At 40.1% G+C, this 12,118-nt stretch overlaps 3 protein-coding genes across 3 annotated transcripts in view; 2 read left to right on the top strand and 1 right to left on the bottom strand.

The window, feature by feature from the left end:
- Window positions 1-670: 670 nt before the first annotated feature.
- Window positions 671-2,380, top strand: C922_03790 (hypothetical protein; the record flags this gene model as incomplete). The annotated part of the gene is made up of 2 exons (XM_008819379.1): window positions 671-1,826; window positions 2,310-2,380. 2 exons carry the CDS (start codon window positions 671-673, stop codon window positions 2,378-2,380), a joined length of 1,227 nt encoding a protein of 408 aa, XP_008817601.1.
- Window positions 2,381-5,610: 3,230 nt separating this feature from the next.
- On the top strand, window positions 5,611-6,963 carry C922_03789 (plasmepsin I; the record flags this gene model as incomplete). Its single annotated transcript, XM_008819378.1, has 1 exon — window positions 5,611-6,963. One exon carries the CDS (start codon window positions 5,611-5,613, stop codon window positions 6,961-6,963), a length of 1,353 nt encoding a protein of 450 aa, XP_008817600.1.
- A 2,167-nt stretch (window positions 6,964-9,130) lies between these two features.
- C922_03788 (hypothetical protein) overlaps window positions 9,131-12,118 on the bottom strand; it is a gene marked incomplete at both ends in the record, with an annotated part of 5,667 nt that continues 2,679 nt past the window's right edge. Inside the window, one exon of the mRNA XM_008819377.1 lies at window positions 9,131-12,061. Within this exon, the coding sequence (XP_008817599.1) occupies window positions 9,131-12,061 (2,931 nt within the window). The remainder of the gene's footprint in view (window positions 12,062-12,118) is intronic.

Raw genomic sequence — 12,118 nt, 5'->3', positions numbered from 1 at the left:
AATTAAATATATAAACGAGTTCATGAGAAAAACAAAGTGAAAAATCCACAACGCTCACTCAAGGTGAGAGAGCCCTATAAACAAATCACGAAATGCGCATTCTGAAAGGCTCATATTTGGGCTTTCCACAACAACAAATAAAAAAAAATTATAAAGATCAACTTTTTTTTTAAATCCCTAAAATGCATGTACAGTCAGGTGAAATATGCAGGGTGTGTAGCTAATCCGCTACGTAGCTAGCTTTAAATGGACAGCTGTTTGTGTAAAAAAAAAAAAAAAAAGACGAATGCGCCTTAAGCTTGTTCCAAGTAATCAAAAAATGAAAAATTTATGCGTCTTATACTTACCCAAGTAGACACTCAATTTGATGTAATTAAAGCTATGTGCATTTTTTTTTTCCACACTCCCCCTCGTTAAAATTCTCCAAAGGTCACTTCCTTTCCAAGTTGCACGTCGAAGAATCGCTTAATCAAATCGTAGCACGCAAGAGGAAAAAATTCCAAAACGGCAACCAGCATAGACAAGGACGGTAACAGCGAAAAGTAGTAACGCCTCAGAATAGCAACGCAGCAGAACAACAACGCCGCAGAACAACAACGCCGAAGAAAAGCAACGCCGCAGAATAGCAACGCCGCAGAACGACAACGCCACAACAGAGAAACCCCTCAAGATGGAAAGGACGCACGAGCCAGCCGTGGTCACACCCTTCCAAGCTGCGTACAGCTTCGAAAGCTACGAAGAACCAAAAAGTTACAATCTCGAAAAAAAAGCGAAAATATTTTCCCCCACGTACTTCTTCGATGGGAATTCCTGGTCAGCACTGGAAAAACCGTTGATCCTTAAAAAAACGGTCTTCGATGATGATCGAATTGTTATGCTAAAATCGTCCGAAGACAGAAATCCACCACCACAGTTGGAGGCATCCTTGAGTGGAAAATATGACATCAAGGTATATAAATGCAGAGATATCATAGTATGTATCGAAGGGGAGCAAAAAATCTTAATGAAGTTGCCCATAACACAGAATATTATTACTTGGAATAGCTCGGTGCGACTTCCAGTTTTAGCCAAGACATGGAGACCCACAGTGTTTATACTAAACCAAGCAAATGTATTCATTAGAATTATCCCGGAAAAATGTCTAGTTATAAGCAAAGTGAACAACACGGATTCGTTTAAAGTCACTTGTATTGACTATTCTGATGGGTTCTGTTGCTGTCATCCTATTAACAACTTAGCTTTGCTGTATGGTGCCTATGAGCAACACCAAGATTCCTCCATCATGAAGTTGCCGAAACTGCCCATAAGTGGTGCCAAGTATAGCTTCTTTATACATTTTTTCTCATGGGGAACTATGATAGTGCCGAAAAATATTAACGTGTTCAGAGGTTATGTGTGTGGTTTTCAGAAAAACACAGTTGCCTTAATTATCATACCGCCAAAGATACACATATATGTGGAGTTCCGCAGTTCTTCCCCTATAGCAACCTCCATGGATTATAAGAAAGATTTTCTCATAACAGCAAGGAAGCCTAACCTTACCGACTTGGAAATTTATTTAATTGTTCAAGATCAGTTAATTAAATATGACTATTCTTATGACCTTCGCTTGAATAAGGATAAGGCGCCTATTTCTCACTTGCACATTCCTATCAAGTTTAAGATAACAAAAGAGGAAAAGGAGAAGGAGAAAGAAGATCCCTATTACAAATGCAAATGGACCTTCATCGACACCGTTGATCAGACTTTCATGACGGATTCGTGTAATTCATCCTCCGAGCATCTGATGTCACCAGATTTGGCTTGCGTCTTTGACGCGGAGACAAGTACGTAAAGAGGGGGGGAGGGAGTGGAAACGTTGAGCGGAGGTAGCCGGACAGAGAGAGGTAGCTCCACGTCGGCATACCGATAGACGGCCACACCACCATGTGCACAGACACACCGCGCCAATTTTAACCTTATCGGTTGCTAAAATTGTTTTGAACATTCCAAAAAAAAAGGGTTAATACGCTTGGCACCTTATCATATGTGCATAACAATTTAAGGAAAATGAGATTGCTCCATCATTGCAACTGATGAAGAGAAAAGAGGGGTGTGGGGCATCGCACAGATACGGGCCACAGTTTAGAGCCCCTTAACAAACTGGAAATTCACACAACACACTTGCACCAGCATATGCAATTTTAGTGAACGTGAAAATTTGCATATGTACCGATTCGTACAGAGACACTTATCGCATGCACAACGGTACAGATGTGCTTGGAATGAATCCTTTTTATCTTATTTTTTCTTTTCCCCTCTCCCCGCAGGCACGTACTTCTCTACAGAATATGGAATAAACCACTGCAAAACGTTTAAGAAGTTGCTCGTCCCCAAATGAGTTGTGCTTTCCTTGGAGGTAATAGGCGAAATGTGTGACATACGCAAATGTGCGCTACTGCCATATGCTGCGAGGAAGTGGGGTAAGGAATGCCACCTTTCTGCACTACCCCAGTGCGCGAGTCCGTAATTCTGTACAGACGTGTACATATACATATTACGTGCGCGTTTACGAACGGGGCTTATTCATTGCGTATAAACGGGGCCGAGCATATTTACGTCGCCATTACCGCTTGTCCACTTCTTTCGAAATGGTGGTTTTACTTTGGCTGCGAACATTTTCTCTTATATTCGTACGCATTTGTTATGTAATCCCCCCTTTTTTTTGTTCCTTCTGCCCCTTTGTATGCCTCTCATCAGCACGCATTTTTAGCATGCCACGTAAGCTCATGCACAGCTGTACGTACACAGATGTGTGCACAAATGCCGCTTGAACAATCCACACATACAGGCGCGCATGCGCCGGCACCCATGCATGCAGTTTCGTCAACGCGATTTCGCTCCAAAACTCCTTTTCGATAATTTAATTTAGCAGATGTAAAGGTTAGAGGACACGAAGAAGGACGGGGACACGCTGGACTTATTTTTTTCCAAATAGTCACAACGGGAAAATTAGGGATGCAACAAAATTGTCCTTAACGATGCGTTTTCCGTTCACGTATTTACAGATTGGAGTGAATTAAAGCTTCGCATAATAGGAAGCAACGAAACTACTACGAACGTCCCATCTTCATGTGCTTTAGAAGGCGTCCCATTTTTTTCTTACCTTTTATTCGCATACGAAAAGAGTGAAGTGCGATTTTCTTCAAACTATTTTTATGTATGTACATGCTTAGATTCAACAGGACAGACCGATTGCCGGATGCGCAAAATAGCTGTTCTTTTGCGCTTGATGAGGTGGCCATGTGGTGACCTTTTGTACGTGAAAGAAAAAGCCTGCTTCGGCAGACGAAAGCGCCCTTTTCTTCCTCGTAACCTTCTTTTCCGTGCGATTTGGAAAATCTCCTTCTGCTTCTTCCGCGCGAGTAGAACGCAAAACGGATGTAAGTACTCGAACACTCTATAATAGCAATTTTGTATAAATAAATAATAATCTTCTTTTTTTTTTCTTTTTTTTTTTTTTTGCGCTCAACATAAAATTTGACCCCCTTGGCCTTTTTTCTCCCTCCAAACTTAATTTTTATTTATTTCAATTTTTCAAATAATATACGAAAAGGCAAGGTCCGCCCCGGAAAGCCCTCATGCAGTTTTTTTTTTTTTTTTTTTTACCACCTATAGTAAGCGTAAAAATTTATATATAATATACCCCTGGGGACTTACTTTTCCCCCCCGTGCAATGTTTTTTTATTTTATTTCTGTTTATCTTGCATTGCATTATTGCACGTTGGCGAACTTTGATGGCAATTCCGCGCATTAGGTTACGCGAACTGGTCGTGAAAGGCAGATAATTTGAACATAGAAATTCGTCGTAACAAGTCATTAATGTAAATTGGGCACAATCTCCAAGAAAAAACTTCCATCAAAATTGGAGATAGTTTGCAAATATTTACTTTATTTATGTGCGAGCATTTCTCGTAAAAAAAAAATTGCTGAAATGGGGTACCCTCTAGTAAGTGATCCCGTATATTAAAGTAGATTGAGAAAAAAAAAAAAAAAAAAAATTATTATCCAGTCCTCGTTTCCCTATATATAATACCGTATATATACATAAAAGTTAAATTTTCAAATTAAAATTGCAAGTTGACATGCTATTCTTTTTTTTTCAAACAAGAGAGCACTATTGACGGATTCTACATATAGAATATAGATACATTTGTGTACATCTCTATACATTATATATAATACATTCGCGCATAGGCAGTAATGTTGCGTTACAGATATTTTTCCGCTCATTGCAAAACTTAGGCCATTCATTATTTTAGTCGGATTTTACGTAAAACCCGAAAACCAAAAAGTAGGGAATGACGGGTAATAATAATATGGGGTGCCTGAAATCGCCGAAAATATGACAACATTAATGTTTATTTTTACCTTATATAAATTTATAAAGTACTTGTATAATTAACATTATACACTCTCACAATACAGCAAATAGTCGGAGGCAATATAGCCACGCATATATATATACGCTCAATACGTTATATACATTTTTATTTTTTTTTTCAAATTTCCATGGGCAATCGCAAATAAAGAAAAAACAAATTTCTTTTTCCGATATTTTTTTAAAGATTTTCCAGTAATTTTTGCGTATATAATTTGTAATAGTTTACTTTACCAATCTACAAATAAGGGTGATAAAAAAATATATTCATATTTTCCTTCATCCGCTCATCTTTTTTATTCATTCATCTTTTCATCCATTGGGCCATTCCCCCTTCCGGTGATTTTTCATACTTCCTTTTTTTTTTTTTGTTTTAAAAAAAAAAATTCTTTAAAAAAAATTTGTTTATAAGAGTTCACAAATTTTTTTTATTCTTTTTGGGCATCATTACTCTTCGAAGTTTTCGTTTAGAAAACTGAATTTCAGCCAAGTAAGTTTAAGCGAAAAAGTATATAACTTCGCTAGCTTTAATAATCAAATAGAGAGCAAGCGGTTCCCCATTCGCGCGTGAGGTTATTTATGTATTTCCTGCCCCTATCTCCCTCTTTTCTTGCGCGTGCCAAAATTGTATACTAGAAGTTATATGTACTAATTGCATGTACCTCCCGCGTTAGTGTTATTATAATATTATGCGTACTTCGCCGCAAGTATATTATTTAAATATACACGACAGCTCGATGCGCATTTATACGGAACGAACCAATCCGATCCGTCGTTTTGCGCCAAGCTTCACATCTTTGCTCGTACGGACTCGTTTTCCCTACACCTGCGAAAGTGTGCCGCGCGAACGTTTATTCTACTTTATGTATATACTCGTTTGCCTTGCAAGTGGTGCGCATCACCTTGAAATTGTCATCAGTCGGATTTGTCCTCCGTTTGTATGCCTTCCCCACTCGCTTCCGATGAGGGACCATACTGTGGATGCATACCGTGGATCTCTACTGTGTCGATTTTTCCGATCACACATCACACATGCATAATTTTTACTTCATCGCCCCCCTCCCCCCCTTCTCTGCAGAGCAAACCGCTTATGCGGCAAAAGGAATACTAAGCATATAGTACATCCACTTTTGTCCCCTCCCCCCGTAAGACTCGTCCAGAATTACCAGCACGCGTGCATTTAAGTGAAAATGGATATAGCAGTGAAAGAAGAGGACTACTCAAACGGACTTATAAAAAACTCAGCTGCGTTTGAAAATCTGAAATTTAGCAATATCAAAAATTTTAAAGTCCAGAAGAGATTCCAAATACTCTATTTCATTCTGTTTGTTTTTGTGACGGGGATATTTTTCTTCTTTCTAATTAGTACCTATTTTTTTACCCCCAGTTATAAAATTAACAAAATTGTACAGAACACAGAACATTTAACTTTAGCTTTTAAAATCGAGAGACCCTATGACAAGGTATTAAAAACCATCTCCAAGAAAAATTTGAAGAATTACATAAAGGAAACTTATAACTTCTACAAATCTGGATATATGAAACAGAACTACTTAGGAAGTGAAAATGATGTAATCGAATTAGATGATGTAGCAAACATTATGTTCTATGGAGAAGGAGAAATTGGAGATAATCACCAAAAGTTTATGCTCATCTTTGACACGGGTTCTGCCAACTTGTGGGTCCCAAGTAAGAAATGTAATAGCAGTGGATGCAGCGTTAAAAACCTGTACGACTCGAGCAAGTCCAAGTCGTATGAAAAGGATGGAACCAAAGTTGACATCACTTACGGATCTGGAACTGTAAAAGGTTTTTTCAGTAAAGATTTAGTAACTTTGGGACATTTGTCCATGCCATACAAATTTATAGAAGTCACCGACACAGATGATTTAGAACCCATTTACAGTAGCGTCGAGTTTGATGGAATATTAGGTTTAGGATGGAAAGATCTCTCCATCGGATCCATTGATCCCATTGTTGTCGAGTTAAAGAACCAAAACAAAATCGACAATGCCTTGTTCACCTTCTACCTCCCTGTGCATGATGTCCACGCTGGTTACCTAACCATTGGTGGAATTGAAGAAAAATTTTACGAAGGCAACATCACCTATGAAAAATTAAATCACGACTTGTACTGGCAAATTGATTTAGACGTACATTTTGGAAAGCACACTATGGAAAAGGCCAATGTTATCGTTGATAGTGGCACAACAACTATTACCGCCCCTTCAGAATTTCTAAACAAATTTTTTGCTAATCTGAGTGTTATTAAAGTTCCCTTCCTGCCATTTTACATAACTACCTGTGACAACAAGGAAATGCCAACCCTTGAATTTAAGTCAGCCAACAATACTTACACTTTAGAACCCGAATATTACATGAACCCTCTACTCGATGTGGATGACACCCTATGCATGATTACCATGCTACCAGTCGACATTGATTCCAAAACCTTCATTTTGGGAGACCCATTCATGAGAAAATACTTCACCGTTTTTGACTATGACAACGAGAGTGTCGGTTTTGCCATCGCTAAGAATTGATCGGCATGGTCAGAGGAAGAGTCAATTGGGGAGGAAGCCACGGGCTATTATAATATACTCGTACTGCCACACACATCACTTTGGAGTAGCATCGAATAGTGGTTTTACTCCAGTGAGTGAGAACATAAAACGGAAGTTAGATACCATAAAAGAGAGAGGGGGAGACTGGCAGGTAGCAGAGTCACACAGACGTTTCTGTGTTGATGCTATAATTAGAACAGAGCCTCTGCCCGGGGGGAGCCCCAAAAAAAAAAAAAAAACAGGGAAATAATATGCTTATGTTATTTTCCCTCTTTTTTTTCTTTTTCTAACTCCCCTACGCCTTTTCCGCACCCTTTAAGTCATTTCAATTATTGATAAGCCAATCGAGTAACCAGAAGGGCTATATAACCTTCACAGTGAATCAACGGGCGCGGCAGCTTGATCGACCCCGCGCCAACTGTCGCTGTATGTTAAAAAAAAAAAAAAACGTGGGAACGTAAGCGTGTGTGTTTATGTGTGTGTTGTTCACCCTTTTTTTTTCCCCTGTGAAAACGTAAGGTGCAGATTTCATATATATATATTTATATATATATGTGGACAGGTGAACGCACACAATGTTTACATCTAGAAGAGAAAAAAAAAAGAAAATCACAAAAGTATTCATAGGGGCTGCGGAATGTGTTTTACGTGCATGCATATCTGTGTATATACTTCTGTATATATATTTTAATGCCTGTCTTATGGTTTTTTTTCTTTTTATTTATATTTTTTTTTCAATGAGTCTCACCACGCGTTTTCAGAGCAATCTGTTTTCCATCTCCGCATTATGGATGGACCTCGAAATTGTTTATTCCTTAAGAGTAATAACCACAGTTATATATACGTGATATATATATCTGTTTTTATGATATTCCAATTTTTTCTTTATCTTAACCGTTATATATATAGTTATTGTAAATATAATTTATTTCTGCCATTTTTTTTTTCCTTCTCCATCATACATGTTCTTATCTTGTTTTTTATTTATTCCAATTTATTTTTTTCCCTTTTTTTTTTTTCTGTCTCTCCTTGCTTTAAGCACCGATACATAATATATGTTCCTATTTGTGTGCACCCATTCATCCATCTTTTGCATGAAGAAGTTTTATATGTAAGGAGAGAAGAGTGTACTTGTAGAGAGAAAATGACAAACGATAAGCGATAAATGATAAGTCCCTTTATTACCATATATATATGTATACACATTTTCTACTCGTATGTATGCCCATGTACATACGTGCGCTCATGTTTATATGTATACGGGACGTCTGTACTATAATAATATCAAACAGAGAAAAAAAAACTCCCAAAAAACAATACAATGTTGTATAGATATATATGTGTATACGTCCTTCTTCCACTTAAATGTCAGAACGGTTTGGAAAGATGCCTGCGCAACTCGGAGTTATAAGTCGGGTGATATTCATGACAACTTAACAAGTGACCCATTTTTCATGGTGGAAACACCATCCCAACCATGGAGAAATATTTGCTCGTGAACGAACTCTTTAACGTCGTGGCTTACCTTTCTGTAATCTTTATGCGTTCCCCCAACCCGCGCACTGGCGCACCACCATTACACTGTGCTTGCTACCAATGTTATATTGTTTACCTCTCCGGGAGCGCAAACGTCTTGACCATATTTTGAGCGTAAAAAAACGCATGGGCCTCTACGGGCGCCAAGTTGACTTTCGTCCCTGGTACAAGCAACAGGAAGGCCTCCTCAGTTAGGCACCACGCATGTTGCGCATGCGAGGGGGACACTGGGGATGTTAGGAATAAAAACAATGACACTTGCTACTATGCAGGGATTAAAAAAAAATATCCTAAAAGGTGGCTAAAAAAGGGGGCATAAAAAAGGAGCTAAAGAAGGGGTAAAATCTATAACATCAGTACATAAAAAAAATAAATGCAGGGTGAGCGAAAGTCACTATGCGCGGGGGGTGGGGCTTTAGGGGGGAGAGGCTTATATATACATATATAGGTGTAGCGCATACACATGCACAATAGTCGTGTATGTGACACACTGTGGCCCGGGGCCGCGTCGTATAACTGCCTTTGGGACGAGGATACTAAGGGGAAAAGAAAAGAAACTATACAAGAACAGAAACTTATAACACCACTTCTTTTTTTCCCCCACCCCCCGTTAGTTGTCATAAAGGTTCTTCATCTTCCTCTTTCGCTTGTTCTTTTTAACCGACACGTGCCCAGTCGCACTGCTGGGGCTTGCGGCACTAGAAGGGGTCTCCTTCTTATCGTCATTGAGGAATTCTTTGATGTATTCCTTTTCCATTTGCTTCCTGTAAGCTATGCACTGCTGCTTGACGTTTTCAATTTCCTCATAACTCATATTTTTGGTAACCAAAAATCTTTTGGCTCTCCTCTTCCCACCACTAACTTTATACTGGGCTGTCCAGCTGCTTCTGCTTTTTTCAAAATAGACTCCAGAAACGCCGGTTGGTCCAAAAACCTCTCGCAGATTTTCCTGATCAACACTAGTAAACTTTTCTAGCTTCTTAACTCTTGACGATTTTATTTCATAATTTTGTGGAGACGACAACGATTTCGCAGTTTTGTTTTTTTTTTCCGTCTGCTGATGATATTTTCCAAATTTATTTCTTCTCATATTTCTTATCTCTCGATTCGTTGCTGATTTGTTGCCTAATTCTTTCGTCCCATTGTTACTGGCCCATAACTTATTCTTTCCTCTTCCTATATATCTACCTTTGTTTTCCATTTTGGTTACACGTCCTCTTCGTCTTCCAGTGCCTCTGCTTATACCTACCCCTCCTCCAACACTTGTGGATTTCTTTCTAGTCCTTGCAGCGGCTTTAGTCCTCCCTCCATCTTCGTCGTCTTCTTCCTCGTCTTCTTCTTCCTCCTCTTCCTCCTCTTCTTCTTCCTCTTTCTCGTATGGTAACCCTCCGTCTGTGCCCCCACCCGTGCCTTCCAGTCCCTGATGATGACTCATATAGATAATTTCGTCTATAGTCCTGTTCATTTTTTCAATATCATTTTTTTTTAACATGTAATATTCTTCTGAAGTCATTTCTCCATTGAAACAGAATTTTAAATCATCATTAGCGTTCCCATTCTCATTTTGAAAAATATTAATGTTATTACAATTACAGAAAAAGTCACTTTCTTTAATAAAAACTTCCAATTTTTTGTAATTTCTATTTTTTTGTTGATTTAACTGATTTTCAAAATTATCATATTGAATTCCTGAGCACACAGAACAGAAGCTCTTCAAATCTACTGAGGAAATCTCCACGTAAGAATCTTCCTTCCCGCTTCCGTATGTGTCGCTCGTTTCGCTGTCGGGAGCATCGCTGTAGGTGCCATCTACGCATGATGCGCCTGCAGTGTATAAGGTGGCCAAATCCCTCTCCGATTTGAAGCCTCTGTTCAAATCGCCTATGCTCAGTTCTCCCCCCTTCTGCACCTGTTGCGCATGATGCGGCTCCTCTGCTGCTTCGTGTTCATCACCTCCATTGTTCCCCTTGGCTAAATTGTAGTCGTAGTTCCCCTTAGGGTCGTTGGCGGGGAAGCTATTATTCACCCCCACGTCGACGCCAGATGCCCCCTCCTTGTACGGGCAGTTCTCCAAATAAACATACAGCTCGTTCAAATCTGTTATCAGTATGTTTAGGTTGTTTAAAAAGATATTGTTACGAGGGTTCTCTTTGCTGCGCGGGCTTGCGTCCGCTCCTTTCGCAGCTGCACCTTCTGTCCCCCCTGCGGCCACCCCTTCCCCATTGTTGCTATTTTTCTTCCCCTCGTAGGCATACTCACTCTCGATGTTATGCTCATCGCTGTCACAACTATCCTCGTTAGAGTCACTTTCCCTCACGCTGCAACTATCACTGTCGCTACTGCTACTTCCACCACCCCTACGCAGCAGGATGCCACTTCTCCTAATGTTTACACTCCCCAGGAACTTTGCAATAACCTCCGGAGTGCACCCCGAAGTGCTCCTTCCTCCCTTGTACCATTGAGAAGAGGGAGTATAATTGGGTACCCTTTTTGGTTCCACCACGGGGGGGAGGGTTTTCTTGTTTTTCTTTTTCGTCTCTTGGGGAGCCTTCATTTTGGCGTCCTTACTGGGGAAATTCCCTTCAGGTTTCTCCTGTGCATTGGATTGATCGTTCTTCCCCTCTGCTGCAGCTTCACCCCTCCGTTCGAACTTCCCATCCGTATAATGATGCGTGCTCCCTGCCGTGGACATACTCCTCGCTTTTTCGTCGACTTGCCCGTAGCTTCTTCTTAAGCGGTCTCCATATATGCCACTTCTATCACGACTGCAGTTCTTTTCGCTCAGGTCAGCATTTTGGTCTACAGTAGTGACAGCTCTCCTAAGTTTGTTTGGCCAACGTGTGTTCCCCGCGTCATATTCCTTCTTTCTTATAGATGAACTCCCTCTTTCATGCTTCGCCATCCAACTGAAGGCTTTTCTGGAACTACTTCCCCTCCGAGGATGCATCCCTTTACCACGTTGACGAACCACTACGTTCGTTTTGTTACCCCCGGGTGGTCGCACCTCGTGTCTTATGTAACGAAACGTTTGCACAAATTCATTTATAAAATTATCCGTGCCATTCTTCTTTAAGTTATCTCCAGGGGAATAATTCACGTCTTTGTATTTCTCAACAAAGGAAGAAATTTTATTTTTGTTAATGTAAAAGGAGTTCCATTTTTTGGTGATATTAATCATGGTGGGAGAGTGGGTACTAATAAAAAGCTGAAGTTTCTTTTTTATATCTGATGATTGCTCTTTATTGAAAAAGTGAAAATAATTTTGACTTACATTCATTTTGTTAACATATAAATGCTTGCATGGGTCATATAGGAAATTTAGAAATTGGGCCTCTTCTTCACTTTTGTTGTTTTCGCTGCTGAGGTTGTATATGCTGCCTCTGTTCCCCTGTGAGGGGGTCTCTGTTTCTCGGCTCCACTCCTCCGCTTGGTTTTCCCACGTGCTGGGGCCCCACGGGTTGGCGTGCTGTCCGTTTTTGCTTCCGCTGCGGGACGGGCTTATCCCCTGATCGGCCTCAAGGGTTTTCAGTTGTTGTGGAGGCTGTTGTGGAGGCTGTTGTGGAGGCTGTTGTGGCGGCTGTTGTGGCGGCTGTTGTGG

Source organism: Plasmodium inui (assembly GCF_000524495.1).
Source record: "Plasmodium inui San Antonio 1 unplaced genomic scaffold supercont1.17, whole genome shotgun sequence".
In the NCBI taxonomy this organism is placed as follows: domain Eukaryota; phylum Apicomplexa; class Aconoidasida; order Haemosporida; family Plasmodiidae; genus Plasmodium; species Plasmodium inui.
Note: the sequence above shows the minus strand (reverse complement) of the source record. Positions and strands in the feature narration are given on the sequence as shown.